Raw genomic sequence first — 24,815 nt, 5'->3', positions numbered from 1 at the left:
TCTTGTGGGAATGAAAGTATATTTCTTGCAGTAAATTTTTTTTTTAAAAACATTAAAAACACACATATGGAAATTCACCGTTCTGATAATACTTATTTTGTTACAAGTGTATAATGAACTGTTACATTTTAAAATTAAGTTACAGAGCAACAAATATTTCATCATTTTGGTTTTATTACAAAATATATATTTTCGCAACATTTATGACTTAAAAAGTACTCAAAGTAAAGAGCTAAAAGAATGAACTAAACTCGGTGATAAATCTTGTATGATATATTGCACATTGCCTTTACTCTAGAAAATATCACCATCAAGAAAATGTAATGCACATGGTTTCTATGACGACAGTGGTGGCACGGGGATGATGTACACAGGGACGGCTTTCTGAGGATGTTGACTTCGCCCTGAATGGTACAGATAAGGTAAGTGCACCAACGTGGTCAACACTGGCCCTGCCCCAAACAGGATGTCAGAAATGTCGCAGTTAAAAATCCCGAGACCAACAGTGAACATTAGTCGTTCTTTAGTAGTGTTGTGAACAGTGCTGTCTCCATGCCAGTTCCGATGCATATTCCTGAAACATGAATGTGAAGTTTTATATTAACCATTGGGTAATATTTATAAGATTGAAAATAAAGTAATTTAAAAAAAGATTTACAAACAGGAACATTTTACAAAAAGGGGCATGAACAGTTTTATGAGAAACTTGTCGCTATGTGCTGTAGGATTCAAGGTTACAAATACAACAATCAGCAGTGTCCTGACAACAGATAGAACGACAAGAGGACAGCCATTATACCCCAACTACTGTAAATACTTGTCGTGAATCAATATATTAATCTTGTTGCCATGGAAACTCAAGCAAATATTCGTTTGAAAAATCCAAAACCATCAAAAGACACCAGTTCTCTGCTGGACCTGTATAGACCCATCTTCCCGAGGCAAAAAACTTAACTGACTTTAAAAGTCCAGTTTCAACCCTTGCCATACTAGGCTGGGCTCAATCGTAGCGCCACCAGTGGTTATTATGAGTTATGTCCCTTCTGAGCCTCTCCTCTGCACCAATCCGATTCCATCTTTTGCATTTGTTTCAAACAATATGACGGCGCCCAGTCAAGACAATCTGATCGATCATCAAGATCTATATTGTGATAAAACGGGTTTTACATCGCGAAGTACATCTAATCACGAGTGCACCTTGATTAAAAACATGAAAAGGTTTGGAAAATATCTGTTGACAACGAGTTGCCGGTGCACATGCTTTGCAAATCCTGCAATCGACTGAAATCTGCACGTTAGTTTACAACCAGATTTCGATTTCGTTGCGCGATTTTGATTGGACTATGCATAGACCCGTTAGTCCAGCCAAACTGTAACTCCATAATACCAGCCTAGTTCGGCAAGGGTGGAAACCGGACTTTTATAGGCAGTTAACTCCCTTGACTCGGGAAGATGATATAGACCTGACAGTGGCCATGTTAATACTCCCTGCAAAATGTGTTGTGGCGGTAAAAATGAGGGCACAGTGAAGGGGGTGGGGATGGAGAGTTCAGTCCTGACAGTACAGACCGATTGTGATGAACAGAGCCGTGAGGTTGATGCACAGCTCCTTGTCCTTGGCGGGGAAGCGGTCGCTGTGGAGCAGGATGTAGAAGATGTTGACGTAGGAGGCCCCGCCCAACAACCCAACATACACCATGAACGCTGGCAACACCGCCACCGGCAGGAACTTGTACTGTTAAAGTGAACAAACAAGTGTACCATTGCTGTACCATCTTTGGGATTTGTGTTGCGAGTTTCCACTTTCACCACAAGGCTACACCATGTTAACTGTAGATGTTTGTTTGTTTGTTTGTTTAAAGCCGCATTCAGCAATATTCCAGCTATATCACGGTGGTCTGTAAATAATCAAGTTTGGACCAGACAATAAATACATTGACTGACATCATGAGTACGATCCACGCAATTGAGATACCATGACATGCATCAACCATGGCAGCGAGCCTGACGACCTGATCCCGTTAGTCTCCTCTGATGACAAGCATAGTCACCTTTTACAGCAAATCTTCACGCCCCGAATCTTCACAGGTCAACTGTAGATGTGCTATCATAGCACCAATATATGCATAATATGCGACCAACCTTGAGATAAAGGACCTTATGGGTGACAAAATCACATTTTGACTTTTCACATTATTTTAAAAACTACAGTATCTTTCGGAACAGAGAATACAATTCACAAGCTTCAATTCATATTTATTACACAGATACATGACATCGAACAATTGGACTCATTTTCCGACATATAACTGCTTATGTAATAATTCCAGCTTTCAGACACAATGTCTGATGAATTAAAAGTACCATGTATGCTTTAAGGTTTTGAAATAATGTTATTACATTATGAACTAATGAGAGAAAAATAAAATATTTTTGAACAGTACGCACACATGGCGATCTTCGCTGAAGTAAGCTGACGTCAACCGTCTTTATGACGCCACAGCACAGTTTGAGTGAGTGAGTGAGTGAGTGAGTGAGTGAGTGAGTGAGTATGGTTTTACGCCGCTTTTAGCAATATTCCAGCAATATCACGGCAGGGGACACCAGAAATGGGCTTCACACATTGTACCCATGTCGGGAATCGAACCCGGGTCTTTGGCGTGACGAGCGAATGCTTTAACCAATAGGCTACCCGACCGCCCCCAGCACAGTTGTAACCTAGCACCCATAAGGTCACTTTTCTCCTGGTGGGTCACATACTAAGATCTTATTATCCATACAACATTCTTCATGGAAAATTCTAACTGAGACATGATAAGGGTAATGGGCAAAAATACAAATTCCAAAATGGCTGCCAAATCAGCCATGTTTAAAATCTGATTGGAATTACACCTTTAGAGACAGAACTGCTTGGATCATCCATACAAAGTTTCCACTTGTTTCACAAAGTATGTAAAAAATGTAATTGTTTGACAGACAGACAAAAGATAGTGTGCCGCGATATGACTTCTGTTAATGGTAACACATGTTCTAAAAACGCCCCCTGCCTCACTATTTGGAAACAGTTTACATATACTGAGGGAGACAAATAAGGGAACACCACTTTATCACACTGTTCCTTTATTTATTTGCAGATTTTCACCCACAGAGCAACTCAAAGCATGCGAAGAAACCTGGAAAAGAATAAAGGAAGGAACGGGTACTTTCATGTGTTCCCTTATTTGTTTCCTTCAGTATATTATGGTTATACAGTTGGATCATGAGACAGACTTACGTGCACATCAATGATCCAGATGATCATGTTGATGAACTGTAAGGCAGAGAGTACTTCCACCCTTTGTATCTGCACCAGCTGTACGGACGACCTCGACACAAACACACCGGCCTGCAAACACAACATTATTATTGCTTCCAATACAAAGCAAGGTCGACCTCGACACAAACACACCGGCCTGCAAACACAACATTATTATTGCTTCTAGCACAAAGCAAGGTCGACCTCGACACAAACACACCTGCCTGCAAACACAACATTATTATTGCTTCTAGCACAAAGCAAGGTCGACCTTGACACAAACACACGGGCCTGCAAACACAACATTATTGCTGCTTCTTATATACTCACTGCCAAAAGAAACGAGAACCAATTAATGACAAAACTAACAATCAGTCAAGTGTCACCACAGAGTGACTTTTTTCTTATCACGATATTGTTTCCTAACTTTACACACTAATCCTGCATGAGACAAATGGTGCATCTTGAGTCATGGATCTATGACGTCACATGTGATGTGTTCATGAGCATCGTTTCACATAACATAACAGTATGCTCGTTTGTGCATTGAACCAATCTAATATCTCTTGATCATAAGCAGTTCTTCATATATTAACCATATTACTATGGTATTTGCGTTTCTTTTGGCGGTGAGTACATAAATTTAGGTTGAGCTGGACACAAACACATCAGCCTTCAACACAACCCTGGCCTACACTGACGATCCATTTTCTGCATGTGAAATTAATGGCAGGATCTGATTTCTGGGAAGCATGTGGCCTTTATACAAATCATATAACATGACCCGAAACAATGTTTTGTTTTGTTTTTTATTATCTCGCCTCAACAGCAAGTTCGACCACGACACAATCACATCGGCCTTCAACACAATATTATCATTACTTCTAGCACAAAGCAAGGTTGACCCCAACACAAATACATCGGCCTTCAACACAACATTATCATTACTTCTAGCACAAAGCAAGGTTGACCTCGACACAAACACATCGGCCTTCAACACAACATTAATATTGCTTCCAACACCAAGCAAGGTCGACCTCGACACAAACACATCGACCTTCAACACAACATTATTATTGCTTCCAACACCAAGCAAGGTCGACCCCAACACAAACACATCGACCTTCAACACAACATTATTATTGCTTCCAACACCAAGCAAGGTCGACCTCGACACAAACACATCGACCTTCAACACAACATTATTATTGCTTCCAACACCAAGCAAGGTCGACCCCAACACAAACACATCGACCTTCAACACAACATTATTATTGCTTCCAACACCAAGCAAGGTCGACCTCGACACAAACACATCGACCTTCAACACAACATTATTATTGCTTCCAACACCAAGCAAGGTCAACCTCGACACAAACACATCGACCTTCAACACAACATTATTATTGCTTCCAACACAAAGCAAGGTCGACCTCGACACAAACACATCGGCCTTCAACACAATATTATTATTGCTTCCAACACAAAGCAAAGTTGACCTCGACACAAACATACAAGCCTGCACCTATGCTCCTTACACAAAGTAAGGTCAACACATGGGGTTATCAAAATGTGGCAACATCCCGCCCCACACCAACCCAGAGCTCACAGTTTGAGCTCCTCATCATAACATCCTTGCTGTGCCACTGCAGATTATGGGTAGGTGGAAGTCTGGGGGATCCCCACCTGATAACAGAGCTGGAGAGCGGCATACAGCTCGGGACAACCCACGTGGTATTCCGACTTGGGCCGAACCTTGGCGGCACATCCCCTGGCCACGTACTCGAACACATACACAGCTGCCAACTGAAGTAGAGATGGACACCACGAACTCAAAACATCATTCCAAGCTAAATAAAGTATTTCCCAATTCTCCAAATTAATATCCTTAACAAAATCGTATGTTGAAATTACACTTCTTTGTGGGAAGAAAATTATAATCATAAGGTCAAATATGCAAGGCTAATAAAAATATAATTCTTGGTTCTCAGGCACCGCCCGCAAGTCTGTCGCACATTTCATTTTTAATGTGATTTGCAAAAAAATAAAAATCTTTATACTTAAAAAGAATGTGATCCAGTTACTTCCCTTTACATGCACACTGCTTTACTGCGCATCTCGTGTTATCGTCATGGCAGCAATAGGAGTCTGTATGCTTGTTTATATAGGGAGAACCTTTCCCAGGTTGATGGTACACAACTGTTTATTAGGTTACATACTAGATTGAACAGGCATAAAGAAAAAAAAAAAGACATCGCCCACCCACACTATATTTTAAAAGTCACTGCCTGAGAACCAATTCTTATATTTTTCTAAGCCCAATTTGTCCAGCTACATAACAAAATTCCTTCAGTTCAAAAATGTTCTGTAAGTTCAGATTCAGAAAAACCTTGCACTAATGACATTTATTCTCCAGAGGATGCCTACAGCTATTATACGTGAGCATTGTCCCACACAGTGCATACATTAAACACAGAGGACAGTGTTCTGTCTCCATGCTACATGTAGCATAAAGCACGTCCGAGGGTTTTAATGATACCGTATTTTCTTGAGTATAGTGCGCACCCATGTATAATGCGCACCCCCCTCTAGCGGGTTCAATATTTTGGAAAAAAAAAAAAATTGAATATTATGCGCAGAATTTTTTTACACCGTACCCTTTCAGCGAAGTCCGGCAAACGAACGGGTGCTGAGAAACTTCGTCAGTACAAATTCGAAATTTGAGATAAAAAATCACCAGACATGTTTATTTACCGTTTAAATAGTATTTATTGTTCTGCTAGGCATTGTTTTATATTTAGGGATTAAGATTACCTTGCGTATTTTCTCGTAAACTAAGCTGGAAACAGCAATCAGCTGTACACACGTTTTCTTGGAATCGACCGGTGATTCGGTCAAGACACACCCAATGATATAACTTTATAAGATTTTTAATGCAAGGATCGGCAACAATTGTATCTGAAACTATGTTATTTATCAGGAATAATATATTCCATTATTTTCTTAATTATATGCAACCTTTACTAAACATATTTCAAATAATAATAACCCTAAGCGAAGCAGCTGACCGCTATTCCCGGGTATTATTTTTTACATGGAACATGTCTGACCAGTCACCGTCAAGGCTCACGCGCACGTGATCACGTGATCGCGAGAATTTCATGTTGACATAGAATCGTCAAACAAAAACAAATATGACTTTTAACGAGTCAAAGTATGTCATTTATGATATATGTATCCATTCTCTGTCAACTAAAGTTTGTTCCAAGGCGTCAATAGCGGTATTCTGACCGTGCTTGCTGTAAATAACGGTGAGTTGTGCGATCTTCCGATCGCTTCACACACGATTTCGCCGAAATTAATAAAAACAATATTATAAGGAATTTTGAAAAAAATCAATGAAATAAGTTACAAACATAAGTCCAAATATACAAAGAACACTTTTTATAGCCAGACAGTGTAATTACATAATTATTTTGCGTACTTCAGTATGGATTTGTTGACATGGTATTCCCGGTGTTTCGTGCTCACGGTAATGTCTTTCCATGGGGAAAAAAACATCCAAACTCATAATTCGTGTATAATGCGCACCCCCTTCTACACAGCTGTGTTTTTTCGAAAAAAAGTGCGCACTATACTCAAGAAAATACGGTACTTAAAACCAACATCTGCGGGGTGAGGGTTTAAAGTATCACAAAAACCCGAGGGGAAGTGTTTTATCTAACTTATTAACCGAAACAAGAAACTTAAAACAACATTTATCAACATTTTTTTGTTTCAAACATACTTTCCATGAACCTTTGGAAACAGGCGTAAAATATCTGTTGCTGGCGTACAGTACTTGAAAAAGACATACTTAAAAGCATAGTAATTTATCAGCGCCTCTGTAGCCTAGTGGTACACTCACTATGAAGGATGTGTGTTCGATCCTCGGGAATATAAAAAAAACATTTGTCATTAGATTTTACATTTCATTACATTTTGTTTCAAATGCAAAATAAATTTCTAGCGAGAAAAATTCATATGTCACAACTAAAAGGAAGTTTTATCAATAACATCCGCGAAGTGTCGTTCAGAGAGAAGGTTGCCGGTGCTTCACATGCCGAGCCGAAGGCAGCTTTCTCGTGCTTTACGGCACGAAATTTCAAATTGGCGACTACGCTTCGAAACATATTTTATCAAAATTCTCGATTACAAATTTGAAACCTGAACAAAAAAACATTCTGGAATGGCTAATAGATGGTCTAGATTGTAAGGATTCAGTCGTTAACTATCGTTCGGAATACCCAATGTTAAAGTTTTCGAGATTGCATGATTAGAAATCATATTCTGACTTTCATAATCTGGTAAGCGACGCACTGATTGGTCGTTCTGACGTGTCCTCTTATGGGATGTCTTCAGATCTTTGTTTAGCAGTAGCGAGAACTAAGATCTGATTTTAATGAGATTGACTTAATTATGGCACCTGTTTCCCGAGAGCTTACATTGCCTGCCATCCAGCCGACCAGCTTCAAGCATCTCCAGATACGTCTCAGGGCAGTCTCCTCCAGGACGGGAGGGTCACACCTCTCAGTCTCCCCCTCAGATTCTGTCATATACAAACACTTTACATCAGGTCACTGTTGCATCTGTATCTCTCATTGTCTTGCTGTATTGATAAGTCTGACCAACATGTTGCAGAAGGAATACACTTATCATAAACATAAACCAAAAGTTAATAGCATGACCTTTCTTTCATATAAAAAGCATATTATTAACAAAATACCTGGATGCCATTGTTACAGAGCGATCTTAGCGCTAAGGTGATCGTAACTCCCATACTCTAACATAGACTTACAACAGTTGTAGTGCTAAGGTTGTTTTGTACAACTGTATCCTGTATATTTTTTCATTTCTTCATGTTTTCCATATGTGAAAGTAATCCTGACCACTATGTTGTCTCCTGTATTTTGATGTAATGGCAAAAAACATCGATGAGGCTGGTCCTTCATATCCAACATTACAAGAACATCAAATATGTATCCCTATTCTCATGAAGTACCAATATATATTCATCTTCCATTTTGTAGGAGTAATGTGAGTAAGTAAGTGAGTGAGTGAGTGAGTGAGAGGGATTCTGGGTCAGAACAGGTCCCCAGCACCCTATGCTGGTCTCTCCGTGGGGATTCTCGGTTAGGATAGGTCCCCAGCAACCTATGCTGGTCTCCCCGTGGGGATCCTGGGTCAGAACAGGTCCCCAGCAGCCTATGCTGGTCTCTCCATGGGGATTCTGGGTCAGAACAGGTCCCCAGCACCCTATGCTGGTCTCCCTATGGGGATTCTGGGTCAGAACAGGTCCCCAGCAGCCTATGCTGGTCTCCCTATGGGTATTCTGGGTCAGAACAGGTCCCCAGCACCCTATGCTGGTCTCCCTATGGGGATTCTGGGTCAGAACAGGTCCCCAGCACCCTATGCTGGTCTCCCTATGGGGATTCTGGGTCAGAACAGGTCCCCAGCACCCTATGCTGGTCTCTCTGTGGGGATTCTGGGTCAGAACAGGTCCCCAGCACCCTATGCTGGTCTCTCCGTGGGGATTCTCGGTTAGGATAGGTCCCCAGCAACCTATGCTGGTCTCCCCGTGGGGATCCTGGGTCAGAACAGGTCCCCAGCAGCCTATGCTGGTCTCTCCATGGGGATTCTGGGTCAGAACAGGTCCCCAGCACCCTATGCTGGTCTCCCTATGGGGATTCTGGGTCAGAACAGGTCCCCAGCAGCCTATGCTGGTCTCCCTATGGGGATTCTGGGTCAGAACAGGTCCCCAGCACCCTATGCTGGTCTCCCTATGGGGATTCTGGGTCAGAACAGGTCCCCAGCAACCTATGCTGGTCTCCCTGTAGGGATTCTGGGTCAGAACAGGTCCCCAGCAGCCTATGCTGGTCTCTCTGTGGGGATTCTCGGTCAGAACAGGTCCCCAGCAGCCTATGCTGGTCTCCCTATGGGGATTCTGGGTCAGAATAGGTCCCCAGCAGCCTATGCTGGTCTCCCTGTAGGGATTCTGGGTCAGAACAGGTCCCCAGCAGCCTATGCTGGTCTCTCTGTGGGGATTCTCGGTTAGGATAGGTCCCCAGCAACCTATGCTGGTCTCTCCGTGGGGATTTTCGGTTAGGATAGGTCCCCAGCAACCTATGCTGGTCTCTCTGTCTGAGGGTGCTGTATACTGATGGAGATGAATAAGGGAACACCTAGTTTTAGACTCAGTAAGACATATGCTGTCATGGGTTCCAAGCCTCGTCTACCAAATACGCATTGGAAACAATGCACACAAACACATCTCAACATATGATTCTGACGTGATGATTTTGTATGTGCGCTTTTTCAAATGAACTGACAGTAAACCTTCTTTCCCTACAGTTTTCACTGTTCCCTTATTAGATATATCAGTATATTATTTGAGTTAACTCATGTAACCTGTCTGAGAGTGTTGTATTATCGGAGTAAACTCGTGTTACCTGTCTGAGAGTGTTGTATTATCAGAGTTAACTCATGTTACCTGTCTGAGGGTGTTGTATTATCGGAGTTAACTCAAGTTACCTGTCTGAGGGTGTTGTATTATGGGAGTTAACTCAAGTTACCTGTCTCAGAGTGTTGTATTATGGGAGTTAACTCATGTTACCTGTCTGAGAGTGCTGTATTATCGGAGTTGACTCAAGTTACCTGTCTGAGGGTGTTGTATTATCAGAGTTAACTCAAGTTACCTGTCTGAGGGTGTTGTATTATCAGAGTTAACTCATGTTATCTGTCTGAGAGTGTTGTATTATCGGAGTTAACTCATGTTACCTGTCTGAGAGTGCTGTATTATCGGAGTTAACTCATGTTACCTGTCTGAGGGTGTTGTATTATCAGAGTTAACTCATGTTACCTGTCTGAGGGTGTTGTATTATCAGAGTTAACTCATGTTACCTGTCTGAGGGTGTTGTATTATCGGAGTTAACTCAAGTTACCTGTCTGAGAGTGTTGTATTATTGGAGTCTTCTCATCTACCGTCTCGCGTTCCGGTTCACTGACAGACAGAGTTGACATCGGGGTTGTAGGTACTCGGACAATGACGAAGTAGGCCACCCAGTAGATCAACACGACCGGTGTCGTCAGGAGGAACGCATACCTGGAACATAACAGTCACAGAACACTGTAACCATGAGTCCCAAAAAAGAGTATTTTCACATCTACATTCAAGCACATTTTGTTCTTATCACAGGATGATCAACACATCATGTGACTTTCGATGTATTGATGCATCTGATAAGGGAAATTTTAACTTGTTTTTTATTGATGGGAATGAGTTGGAGACAACCGGGAATTCAACACATCCAAGAAAACAGTTTGACTGAACTTTATAACTTTTGAGTTCGGCCGACATCTATTTGTTGACTGGCCTCTGTTATACAAGAAGGGAGGTGAGAGTTGCTTACTTTGTGAGAGTGTGCAGCTTGCTGGTCTTGTCGCTTCCATTGCCCACAGTACAGCCTACAATGACAGAACAGCAGGGTAACATTACATTATTTGTCCAGCTGTTAAATAAACATCAAATATGACTTCCCACACTAACCAAATATGACTCCCCACACTAACCAAATATGACTCCCCACACTAACCAAATATGACTTCCCACACTAACCAAATATGACTCCCACACTAACCAAATATGACTTCCCACACTAACCAAATATGACTCCCCACACTAACCAAATATGACTCCCAACACTAACCAAATATGACTCCCACACTAACCAAATATGACTCCCACACTAACCAAATATGACTCCCAAACTTACCAAACACGATGTACACAGAAGACCCCAGGAGACCAGCCATGCCGGTGCCGCTGGACCAGGCGTTGATGAGTTTGCTGGGAAACTGAGACAGGAAGCCGAGGGTCACACTGCAACACACACCACACAACCAAATATGTTCACATTAATACAAACCTTTAGACATTCTGGTTCCACGGATAGAGGTAATGCAATGCTTGTTTGTTGCTTCGCGCTGGCATCAGCATTATCCCAGCGACACGACAGCAGTCTATAGGTAGTCATGTCTGGGCCAGACAAACCAGTGACTGATGATGTCAATGAGGCACACTGTCTTGGTACAAGCGAGTCACTCTGTGTGACCACCCCTGCCCATCCATGTGGACCCCTCTTACAACCAGAACAGGTTGCTGGGGTCCAAATTTGACCCGGAATCCAAACAGTGAGAGTTAACCATGACGTGGGAGCACTTTATACCTTTTCCTATTTAATGTCAAATTAAAAAGTTTTCTTAATATCAACTCTTTTAACTCTTTTCATTAAGAATTGACTTCACTTTGTGTGAGTTCATTGAAGTATGAACCTTCATAGAGTGAGGGCCAAACTGTATGAACATGGGAGCTTGCGACGACATTCATACAATCTTTGGCCCTCACTCTATGAGTGAGTGAGTGAGTGAGTTGGGTTTTACGCCGCTTTTAACAGTATTCAAGTTATATCACGGCGTGTCAGCTTAATGTGGGAGGAAAGCCCGAAGTGATGCAGGTCTCAGACGTTTACCACTTCGGTGAAACCCACGAGCACGGGTATGGTGCTGACAAACCTAGAAACATAATCGGGGCGAACCGGGATTCGAACCCACAATCATAGGTTTCTGGCGTGCCCAAGGGACACAACTCTGCACAGCGAAACACCTAAGACGACTGGGCCACCCGTGCCCCTCCCTTACTCTATGACGGTTCATACTCCAATAAACTCACACAAAGTGAAAATCAATTCTTATCATTTTTTATATCACTATTTTTTTACCTCAAAGGATGAAGATCTATACAAAGTTTTCTTTAGTACGCGTGACTTCTTGTTTACACTGACAGCCATACAACTACCAGCTGTATCGCAGAATAAAATAGTTCCTCAAAAGGAGAGGTGACGTGAGCGTATTTATGCTCACAGTGATATCTTTTGTAGTTTGTTTACAAGAAATATATTCAATTAATATCATCATGAGATAAGAAATAATGGTTAAGAATTGTTAAGAATTGTTAAGTCGGTCACAATGACAGCGCGTCGTCATACATTTACATCAAGCACAAGAAGCCAAAATGGACGAAGCAATAAATGTGATGGGAGAGATTTCCGAAGTTGTTAATGAACGTGTGGTGATTATATTAGTCATCATAGATCAATTGGCCGATCATCGAAAGGTGACTGTAAAGATGTGTCAAATACATACAAAGGTAAATTCATAGATAGATAGACTGTCACTGTCAGTCGAGACATGGTCTGAGTCGATACTGCACTAGGTTGGATGTGAATATTTTCCTTTTGTTCACTAGGGTGGGTTGAACTGAGGATATCCTTGAACAGGCATGCAATCACACTCTCTGACTAATTCATTGTAGAGCTCCAGATAAGCTGCATATCTGTGTAAAATACGCATCAGAAATGCAGAAATACCCAGTAAAATAAAATCCAAGCGTATCAAATACGCAACTAGCATTACAGATACGCTACAAAAATAAAACTTGTGCGTGAATATTGTGAAGTAACCCTGCGTATTCAATTAGCAAATCAGCAACTTATTTTGAAATTATAAACAGGCATTCCGTCAACCTTGCCCAACTCCACGATGACAGTTACATCATGATCATTTGCCATCACACTTTCTTGTGGAAGTATCGTGGTATTTTTGAGTCCTATAAAGCTCTCGAACCCACACAACACCAGTTTGCAGGGACTAGATGAATAGTGTTTTTAAATATTTAACTTAAATACCCACATGTGTAAAAACTAGTGGGTAACAGAAATTTGAATACCCAGATAGAATTACTGATACCCAATGATTTTAAAATGCATGGGTAAAATACCCACAACACCAAAAGCTTATCTGGAGCTCTGCCAGTGTAAGCCAAATTGCTAAGTACAAGTTTAAAGAGTCTGACAAATCAGAAACAACGCTTCTGTATTGATACATGCAAGGGAATTCCAGAGGTTTCCCAAGGAATATGGAAATCGTCCGTCCGTGTTTATGTCATTTCAAGAATACAGACCTGTGAATAAAACATATGAACGTCAAATTGTGTCGTTCATTCACTTAAGAACATCAGTGTTGCAGTCATGTGACCGGGTTCATCCAATGGAAAAGCTGTATACTTCACATTAAAAATTATTCAATACTGATGAATGACGTACTTCTCCCCAAAGGCGGCACTAGATCCCACCACCACCTGCAAGATGAAGAGTGACACGGTTGTCGGTGTTGGCAGAATATTCACATATTATCAATTATTTACAGGATCATATAAAACATATTGTACTGCAAATCTGGAAAGTTCTGTGAGCAGGAAAGTACTGCAAAAAGTGCACGTGACACACACTTGCAATAATTTCATGACACATATTTTTTGCAGCCGAACAACAAATAAAAATCATAAGGAGGCCTAATTATTTTATTTACTTTCCCTCTTGATCAAATAGATATCCTGTTTCTTTAGTCACACATTGTCACTCAGTGTCAATAGCCTGATCAGGAACGTACGCTATCCCGCCACATCTGGACAAGTTATTTCCATAACACTGATTAGTCCCGACATCGCCAGCCATGCAAGTCAGTTTCCTTGTCATTCAACAGCTGATCAAAGGTGGCCAGAAACCCACAACCGACTGGTTTCAGAACACTAATTCCTGTGTCCACGTGTGAATATCCCCATCCACATCTTGAGTGAGTGAGTGAGTATGGTTTTCAAGCCGCTTTTAGCAATATTCCAGCAATATCACGGCGGGGGACACCAGAAATGGGCTTCACACATTGTACCCATGTCGGGAATCGAACCCGGGTCTTAGGCGTGACGAGCGAACGCTTAAACCACCAGGCTACCCGACCGCCCCATCAACATCTTGAGCTGCAATTGACTTCCACAACCTTACACTTTCCTCATAAGGTTACTGTTAGATAAACACGCTACTCCTACCTCCCTTGTCAACAACAACATGAAGCGGCCATAAAATTTCCAAATCCCGTGATGGGATTTGAACCACGGACCTGCTGATCCGAGGTCGGACGCCTTGTCCACATGACCAAAGAGGTTAACCCTGTCAGCAAGCTGACAAGGTAAGGATGTCATCTGTGGGATGACTCCACGCCCTGCTACAAACACATGCATCTATAGTTTAACACTATAGTGTTACTGAGTTACCTTTTCAACACGCCACTTCCTATACAGTACCACAAATTTTTATCTTTTGTAATTTCAACAAGGTCTCGCAAAACTTTCCAAACACAGTAAAGGCTAGTGTTAGCCACTCGCAATAATTTCATGGCACAAAACTTTCCAGATTTACAGTAGCTGGAATACTGCTGAGTGCTGCATTAAACAAACAAACAAACAAAGAAGGAAAGAAATAAACAAACAAAGAAGCAAAGAAACAAACAAACAAAGCATGCTCACAATGCAGGCCAGGGCAAATCCAAAGCTGAAGGAGTACGCCACTCCAATCAAACCTGGTAACAAAACATACCATGATTACAAAACACTCCATGATTACAAAACATACTACGATTACAATACATACTGGAAAGAAGTTTACAAATGGCTCTCACAATGGCTCATCCAATTATGAACACACCAAATCTCACATTAAGCACTTGAATCTCAGCAGAGCTAGACAATCATTCTATGGTCTCTGATCTCAGGCAGGTTATTGAATAAAGTGTACATGGTGTATGATAGTCCTGCACCATGACCGTGGAATATATTTATTTTATGAAAAAAACATAATCTAGAAATGCATACAAAAGCAAGTCTAGCCGCATAGGGAATTTTATTTTTATTTTTAGAGTCAAGAAGGATATTGTGTAATATAAGATTTCAGAGACTAAATGTTAGTCTAGGTGTATGAGGGCAAATGCAAATGCAAACGATATGAGAGGGGGAATCTGATTGGTCGATAGGAGGGACATAGAAGGGACATAACTCTCGTAACAGCCACTGGTACGCTATGATGGAGCCTGGAAATTGCAGCCAAGTTCGGCAAGGGTGGAAACTGGACTTTTACAGTCAGTTAACTCCCTGCCTCAGGAAGATGGCCGCTGTACTAAAATGCATGAAAATGGTCAGCGCCTTGAAGAAATGATCAGCTGATCCCACGCCTGACTCATATAAGTGGTTTAATATGTCAACATTGTTGCCTTACCAATCAGCATAAGGCATCCATTCACCATGAACCTGTACTTAAACGGCACCTTCAGAAGAAAAAATGTGTTGAGGCCTGCAATTGATAAATAAAATTATTTAAAATATCACAGATTTTTTTTATTTCATTCTCAAAAAACGAAATAACATCAAAGACTGAAAGAATATTTCAAATATATTATAATTAATAACCAAGGCTGACATGACTGAGTGTGAAACTTCCAGAAAAAAAAGGTTTGAGTCTGGAGCATACAAACCATTTTCAGATTCAAACCCATCCTTATGTATGCCAGGTTGGTTGGTTGGTTGTTTAACTCCGCACTCAGCAATATTCCAGCTATATCATGGCGGTCTGTAAATAATCGAGTCAGGACCAGACAATCCAGTGATTGATATCATGAGCATCGATCCATGCAATTTGGATACGATGACATGCATCAACCAAGTCAGCGAGCTTGACCACCTAATCCCGTTAGTCGCCTCTTACGACATGCATAGTCACCTGTTATAGCATGCATGGTATGCCAGGTAATAAGAAAGTAAACGAATTCAAGAAACTTAACTCAAATTTTGTGTTGAGGACCTTTACAAATCTAAGATTGATCACCGGTTTGAGAAAGAAATCAATGCTCAATTATGATTGGTTAAAGTTCGATCAGGAAAAAGAACAGATGTTTCTTATATTAAAAGCATTCTGTTTCAACATCCTTAATACGAGAGAGTAACAAAATTACAGATTTCTAATCATTTCTCAAACCCGCCAACACAGATGCATCAACTTTGACAACGGCAATAGCAGTAGTGTCTTCATGCAATGACAATATTCAATTTCTTTTGCTACAAATTGTAATTATTCTTGACTTATTTTTAAAAAAAAGTATTTAAAAATTGAAAATCATCAACCCCACATTTCCTGATCAATTAATTGGTGCAAAACAGAGCAGCACTCCATCGTGGCTGCCAGTGTTTGACAGTAATGATGGGGATGACAGGTACTTCGAAGCCCTATTAGCCTATATGTGATCAACAAGTTATCTAGGATTCTAAACTAAGTACCCCTGGCAGGCAAATTGGGAAGAAATCGTTATTTTGTTTAAAAATCAGGATTTTTAAAAAGTTTAATTCACAAACTCAGAGGTATTTTAACATTGTATTTTGAGATTGCATTATATAATACAAAACTTAGAACGAAGCATTAAAACTCATTTTCTTTAATGGTCCTGTTGTCAGTGAAATGCAGGTTATCAAATTAGGGACCAGTTCAAAAGTTTGATGTTGGATAAAATACATAAATCCTTAAGTTTTGAGACCTACCCCCTTCCCCCCAAAAAACTTACCTAATTCTGAAAATGTTGAATTTCCATGACATCTGGTGTTTCGCCTGTTTCTGAATATGAACTCATTTATTTTTACTTTATATGTTTGAATAGAGATAAAACTTCAGTCAACTTCAGTGTACGCATGACCAGATCGTTTTATACGAGTATCTAAATACATTTTGCCTGGGATACAGTCAAACTATTCCCAATCGGACATTGGTACATTTGTACCTATTTCTTGAGACCGGAGTAGGGTGGGTACTCAGGGTAGTAAATCTGGACTCCTCCCAGCCCTACCCCCTGCCCCTAAACTCAAGGAATTAAGTTCTTAAACAGACATCAAACTTTCGAAATGGTCCCTGATTAGTTTTTAATGACATTTGCTGCATATTTGGAGTTGAATATCAACCTCTGAGGATGTCTAGATAAATCTCTAGGATTAATAAATCGTAAGGATTAATACATATCCAGATTAACAAGCGCCTGTGGGGTCGAACAGATGGAGCGTCTGCATAGAGAGATGGGACTTGTGACTACCACCATAAAACAAGCACTGTAAAACCATCGCACGGACACACGTCGCTATACAAGTGCCATGTCACCTCACCTCACTAGATTAACATATGACTAGGGACGTTATCACAGATTGTGATATCCATGTACAGTTATCAATCAAATTATAATATCGATATCATATCGATATATATTTATGATAATCGATGCTTAATTAATAATCATCTGTCACAGAAACATATACCGTATTCGACGTAATAAGCCCCCCGTTCTAATAAGCGCCCACAGCGATATTTGCTAATATATTGGCTCGTGAACAATCCCAGTGAGCACCCGTTCCGATTGATCAATGTACACAATACTTATTCATTAGCGTACAATACGCACTCGTGTGTTATATGCACCCTTAATTATGGGCAATTAAATTCTGGAAAAATATATCTCTCGTATATAAACATTTCAGGCTATCATCTGATTTATTTATTCATCTTTCAACTCTGTTTTTTTCGACAAAATAATATTCTAATGAGAGCCCCCTTTTTCTAATTTTGAGAGTGCCCTGGGCGCTATTTACGTCGAATACGGTACATATGTATTAAACATGTAATTCTACCCCAGGTCTTCTTGGGTCCAAATCTACATGTACACACCTTTGACAAACGCTGACAGCGCCACATTAGCTCCGAACACCAGGCCAACAAAGTTTGTCTCATTAAAACTGAAACAGAGTCAATTCAGTAATTACCTGCGCATAATCGCAGTACATGTGAGTGAGTATAGTTTTACGCCACTTTTAGGAATATTCCAGCAATATCACTGCAGGGTACGCCAGAAACAGGCATCACACATTGTACCCATGTGGGACTCAAACCTGGATCTTCGGTATGACGAGCGACTGCTTTAACCACTAGGCTACCCCATGCCCCTCAGTATATATAAGGGGCGGTCGGGTAGCCTAGTGGTTAAAGCATTCGCTCGTCTCGCCGAATGTGTGAAGCCCATTTCTGGTTCCTCTGCCGTAGTATTGCTGGAATATTGATAAAAGCGGCGTAAAACCATACTCACTCACTCACTCAGTATATATAAAGAAAAGGGTGAGGTGAAATGGGGTTTAACGTCGTGTCCAAGATTAATGCACTTATATAGCGACGTGCATGCACGGGTGTGTGTGTGTGGCTGCTTGTACTAGTCCGGACTGATGCCGATTTATAGTGCTAGCCCACTGAGACACCATGCCGCAGTTTAACATGAATACCCCACTCAGACACAGTATACTGACTCCGAGCCGGCCAGTCCTTGTTTTAGCCCCTTAATGCCATGCACCATATAGGGTAACAACAAATAGCATCTTTTAACGTCTTATGGTATGACGTGTCCGAGGATCAAACCCCGGACCTTCCGCTCTCTGGGCGATTTACATTGTAGTGGTGCTATTAAGACGTGCCCGTGGGCCCTGCTCAATAAGAGTGCTGGGGACCTATTCAAACCCGGGTCTGTATGGTGTGACAATCAATAGAGTGTTAGGGATCTATTCTAACCTGGGTCTCTATGGTGTGAAAATCAATAGAGTGTTAGGGACCTATTCTAACCCAGGTCTCTATGGTGTGATAATCAATAGAGTGCTGGGGACCTATTCTAACCTGGGTCTCTATGGTGTGACAATCAATAGAGTGCTGGGGACCTATTCTAACCCGGGTCTCTATGGTGTGACAATCAATAGGGTGCTGGGGACCTATTCTAACCCGGGTCTCTATGGTGTGATAATCAATAGAGTGCTGGGGACCTATTCTAACCCGGGTCTCTATGGTGTGACAATCAATAGGGTGCTGGGGACCTATTCTAACCAGGGTCTCTATGGTGTGACAATCAATAGGGTGCTGGGGACCTATTCTAACCCGGGTCTCTATGGTGTGACAATCAATAGAGTGCTGGGGATCTATTCTAACCCGGGTCTCTATGGTGTGATAATCAATAGAGTGCTGGGGACCTATTCTAACCCGGGTCTCTATGGTGTGATAATCAATAGAGTGTTAGGGACCTATTCTAACCTGGGTCTCTATGGTGTGACAATCAATAGAGTGTTAGGGACCTATTCTAACCAAGGTCTCTATGGTGTGACAATCAATAGAGTGCTGGGGACCTATTCTAACCCTGATCTCTATGGTGTGACAATCAATAGAGTGCTGGGGACCTATTCTAACCCGGATCTCTATGGTGTGACAATCAATAGAGTGCTGGGGATCTATTCTAACCCTGATCTCTATGGTGTGACAATCAATAGAGTGCTGGGGACCTATTCTAACCCAGGTCTCTATGGTGTGACAATCAATAGAGTGCTGGGGATCTATTCTAACCCGGGTCTCTATGGTGTGATAATCAATAGAGTGCTGGGGACCTATTCTAACCCGGGTCTCTATGGTGTGACAATCAATAGAGTGCTGGGGATCTATTCTAACCCAGGTCTCTATGGTGTGATAATCAATAGAGTGCTGGGGACATATTCTAACCTGGGTCTCTATGGTGTGATAATCAATAGAGTGCTGGGGACCTATTCTAACCCGGGTCTCTATGGTGTGACAATCAATAGAGTGCTGGGGACCTATTCTAACCCGGGTCTCTATGGTGTGATAATCAATAGAGTGCTGGGGACCTATTCTAACCCGGGTCTCTATGGTGTGAAAATCAATAGAGTGCTGGGGATCTATTCTAACCCGGGTCTCTATGGTGTGATAATCAATAGAGTGCTGGGGACCTATTCTAACCCGGGTCTCTATGGTGTGACAATCAATAGAGTGCTGGGGATCTATTCTAACCCGGGTCTCTATGGTGTGATAATCAATAGAGTGCTGGGGACCTATTCTAACCTGGGTCTCTATGGTGTGATAATCAATAGAGTGCTGGGGACCTATTCTAACCCGGGTCTCTATGGTGTGACAATCAATAGAGTGTTAGGGACCTATTCTAACCCGGGTCTCTATGGTGTGACAATCAATAGAGTGTTAGGGACCTATTCTAACCCGGGTCTCTATGGTGTGACAATCAATAGAGTGTTAGGGACCTATTCTAACCCGGGTGCCAATTGTGTGACAATCAATAGAGTGCTGGGGACCTATTCTAACCCGGGTCTCTATGGTGTGATAATCAATAGAGTGCTTGGGACCTATTCTAACCCAGGACCCCAGAAATTGCAGATGACATACATGACCGTTGTCAACTTACCTGTCGGCAATAGTACTGGCGGCGGAGTTGACGATGACATACGTGATCGTTGTCAACTTACCTGTCAGCAATAGTACTGGCGGCGCAGTTGACGATGACATACGTGATCGTTGTCAACTTACCTGTCGGCAATAGTACTGGCGGCGGAGTTGACGATGACATACGGCAGATTGTTGATTGTTCCAAGGAGAAACAATCCTATCTGCAAAGTAGAAACGTTGCCTACATGTTGTCATTGAGGTACACCAATAAGACGATCTACTTTAGTCAAGGGGGGAACTGATGAAATTTATTAAATAGGTTTGTACACCTCCCACTCCCTCTGACACACAGACACACACACACACTCACACACACTCACACACAGACACACACTCACACTCACAGACACACACTCACACACACTCACACACAGACACACACTCACACTCACAGACACACACTCACACACAGACACACACTCACACACAGACACACCACTCACACTCACACAGACACACAGACACACACACACTCACACAGACACACACTCACACACAGACACACTCACACACAGACACACACACACTCACACAGACACACACTCACACACAGACACACTCACACACAGACACACACTCACACTCACACAGACACACACTCACACACAGACACACACTCACACACAGACACACCACTCACACTCACACAGACACACACTCACACACAGACACACACTCACACACACACTCTATCCCATATCACTTATCCAGGTTTCCTTGCAACTTGTAACATTATTGCAATTTCTAACAGTAAAACAGATTATTAAGAGTCTATCTGAATGTTCATATATATTCTCCATGACTCTAAAAAACACAAAATCTCATTAAAATCAGATCTGAGTTGTCGGTGCCACTAAACAAAGATCTGAGGACATCCCCTTACGGGTCACGTCAGAACGACCTTTCGCGAACTTTGACCGACCACTGAAACGAATAACAAGAAATCGATATCAGCCAATAAGAAAGCAGCTTTCTCGAGCTTTACGGGACTCATTTCAACCTGGCGACTTCCATTTCAGACCACGCTTGAAAAATATGTTGACACAGTTCTCCATTAAAATTTTGAAAACTGAACAAACCAACATTCCGGAATGTCTAATATTTGGTTGTGATTGTATGGCAGTGCTTCCCACGTACTGTGCAATGCCTCCTCCGTTCAATTCTTTATCCCACAGAAGCGAGAGACACTTGACGGAATCAGTCCTACGGGCTGTAACTGTCGTTCGGGATACCTTGTGTCAACGTTTTCAAGGTTGCATGATCAGAAAACACATTCCGACTGTCACTTTCATGATCTCGTAAGCGACACTTTGATTGGTCGGATGAAAGGTCGTTCTGACGTGACCCATAATGGGATGTCCTCAGATCTTTGTTAAGTGATGGCGAGAACTAAGATCTGATTTTAATGAGATTGAAAAACACAGTAATTACTACAATTTTAGTAGCATGACTATCGAAATGTGGAAAAAACAAATTGTAAAATTAACATCTGTGAGTACTGGTGTGACACTAGTTGGATGCGCATAAAGTTAGTTTGTTGTTTTACACCATGCACTACTTCGTGGCGACCTGTTAATTATCAGGCCTAGATTAAACAGTGCTCCGGAGCAATTGAGTTTTTACCCAAGGTTTCATTTTTAATTGGGTTATTACATTTTTCATTGGGTAACCAATATTTATCCAGTCATTAATTCATACCTATATTGTGTTTTTCCAAAAATGAGTGAACAGTTTAAGATTTTACAAAAAATTAAATAATGTTTTAGATGTACATTAAGATTCTAAATACATAGGATTGACTCGGAAAGTAAATGAGTATTGGAAATTAGCTCCTTTGTACGCATGCTGAAAAAACTTCATACGGTATTCACGTGTGCTGTTTTTATACATTGGAGTTTGTCATTTAATGCATGTGTTTCTGTACGTAAGTTTATTGAAAGTAATTGGGTTTTGAATACTTTGGGGGGGATATTTTACGTAAATACGCTGCTTATGTATAGCTCTGATTAAACAATCAACCAAGTCACAGAGCATAGGTTTCTTGCATATGTCTTGCATGGGTTTCTAGTAGGGCTGGGATGCATCCAAATTTACTACCCGGGAACCCGACCCCTATTACCCAACCCTACCCGCATACACACTGTAGGTCTCAAGAGTTCGGTAGAAAATGTCCAACAGTCCAAGGGCTGGCAGAAACTATTTAGATATTTATATAAAACAATCAGATCATAAATACACTGAAGTTGAGTGAAGATTTATCTTCACTCAAAAATATAAAAAGTCGGAAGAAATGTGACCATTAGCGACTTGTAGTCTAACCATGGAGTTTTATTGTTATTGTTATTAAACAATGTATCACATCTGAGACAAACTACAGGTCCGGGTAGTCCTGTGGGTACATGGGGGTAGTACCTGTGGGTACATGGGGGTAGTCCTGTGGGTACATGGGGGTAGTCCTGTGGGTACATGGGGGTAGTACCTGTGGGTACATGGGGGTAGTCCTGTGGGTACATGGGGGTAGTACCTGTGGGTACATGGGGGTAGTCCTGTGGGTACATGGGGGTAGTACCTGTGGGTACATGGGGGTAGTACCTGTGGGTACATGGGGGTAGTACCTGTGGGTACATGGGGGTAGTCCTGTGGGTACATGGGGGTAGTCCTGTGGGTACATGGGGGTAGTCCTGTGGGTACATGGGGGTAGTACCTGTGGGTACATGGGGGTAGTCCTGTGGGTACATGGGGGTAGTCCTGTGGGTACATGGGGGTAGTACCTGTGGGTACATGGGGGTAGTCCTGTGGGTACATGGGGGTAGTCCTGTGGGTACATGGGGGTAGTACCTGTGAGTACATGGGGGTAGTCCTGTGGGTACATGGGGGTAGTCCTGTGGGTACATGGGGGTAGTCCTGTGGGTACATGGGGGTAGTACCTGTGGGTACATGGGGGTAGTCCTGTGGGTACATGGGGGTAGTCCTGTGGGTACATGGGTCCTTCACCATCAGGACACACCCAACACAAGTACCCTGTCCCAGCCCTAGTTTCTAGAAGCCTATTCTAACCCAGAAATGCAGAATCCCACATTACAAGGCCCAATAGTCATCGAAAACAACCATGCTGAATACTTGCTGCAGATATGCCTATTATCAGTTTAATAAACACAGAAATATATAAAATTATAATACTGATGACGATTTATTAAATGTCATCAACAATATTACTATCATCAATAATAATTAATGTAAGTTACTTGTGAAGATCCGGGTCAGAATAGGTCTTCAGCAACCCATGCGACTACGCTTGTCGTAAGAGGCGACTAATGGGATCGGGTGGTCAGGCTCGCTGACTTGGTTGATGCATGTCATCATATCCCAATTGCCTGGATCGATGCTCATGATGTCAATCACTGGATTGTCTGGTCCAGACTTGATTATTTACAGACCGCCATCATATAACTGGAATATTGCTGAGTGTGGCGTTAAAGAATAAACAAACAAATTAATGTTATCAAAACAACAATACCAATATCGATTTTTAAAATTTCTGAATACACTGAATAATGTTTTGAAATGAAACCTACCCAGTTTCTCATTTGTTGCATATTGGGCAAGGCCAGGCAGCAAATCGGTCTAAAGTTAGAGATGAACCGTACGTGACATTGACACGATTCTGATCCTGTGACCCGCAATCTTAGAAGCGAGATCACTAATCAGCTGGCCTGATCGGCTTGTCAAAAATGTCGAAATAACCAGTTGATAACTTCCGTCACGTCGTAGAAATCAAGAAATGACTGTCATTTTCAGATGCAATAGTAACAATCAAAAGTATACTTCACTTCATATCGTGCAAACGGCGGTCAAATCAGTCGAAAATATAGGTTGCATGATAAATAGCAAATTATTTCCTGCAAGCAGACAGCTTTTGATCAACATGTGACCACGAAGGGAGGTCACTCTAATCAACAACCGCTCGGGAATATTCGGTTCTTTCCGTTATTGGTGATGATATTTGATGTGCCAAATGAGTTTTCATCTACAGATATAGAGTTTTAAACTAATGAATTTTTCTGTTAACCCTTAACCCAAAAGGAATATATAGGTATTATATATATATCTAACTTACTCTTACTCTGATCACGGACCTATATTTGTATTAGGTCCGTGAAGTAATTAAGATATTAAGCATGGACACGTACATTGCGCCATTGCTTTAATTACATAAAGTCTCGGCGCAA

At 41.6% G+C, this 24,815-nt stretch overlaps 1 protein-coding gene across 1 annotated transcript; it reads right to left on the bottom strand.

Annotated features, from left to right (window-relative positions):
- Positions 1 to 258: 258 nt before the first annotated feature.
- LOC124146868 (battenin-like) lies at positions 259 to 24,524 on the bottom strand. The gene is made up of 14 exons (XM_046517384.2): positions 24,162 to 24,524; positions 20,668 to 20,747; positions 17,977 to 18,044; positions 15,496 to 15,570; positions 14,751 to 14,803; positions 13,495 to 13,529; positions 11,107 to 11,213; positions 10,744 to 10,798; positions 10,276 to 10,436; positions 7,780 to 7,883; positions 4,982 to 5,101; positions 3,275 to 3,385; positions 1,570 to 1,735; positions 259 to 574 (listed from the first exon to the last, which is right to left on the bottom strand). The coding sequence occupies exons 1-14, from the start codon at positions 24,180 to 24,182 to the stop codon at positions 513 to 515; spliced, it is 1,218 nt and encodes a 405-aa protein (XP_046373340.2). The 5' UTR covers positions 24,183 to 24,524; the 3' UTR covers positions 259 to 512.
- Positions 24,525 to 24,815: the final 291 nt, after the last annotated feature.

Source organism: Haliotis rufescens, unplaced genomic scaffold (genome assembly GCF_023055435.1).
Source record: "Haliotis rufescens isolate VD_foot unplaced genomic scaffold, xgHalRufe1.0.p SCAF_6, whole genome shotgun sequence".
NCBI lineage: Eukaryota > Metazoa > Mollusca > Gastropoda > Lepetellida > Haliotidae > Haliotis > Haliotis rufescens.
This window is presented reverse-complemented; position numbering and strand designations above follow the sequence as displayed.

Bases quoted from the DNA above. Each gene is read 5' to 3' on its own strand.
- LOC124146868 (XM_046517384.2), bottom strand. From the start codon at position 24,182: ATGCAACAAATGAGAAACTGG. The intron at 18,045-20,667 runs GTAAGTTGACAA...ACTCTGTTTCAG, and splicing joins GCCAGTACTATTGCCGACAG to TTTTAATGAGACAAACTTTG. The intron at 3,386-4,981 runs GTGGGGATCCCC...TTGTGTTTGCAG, and splicing joins CTCTCCAGCTCTGTTATCAG to GCCGGTGTGTTTGTGTCGAG.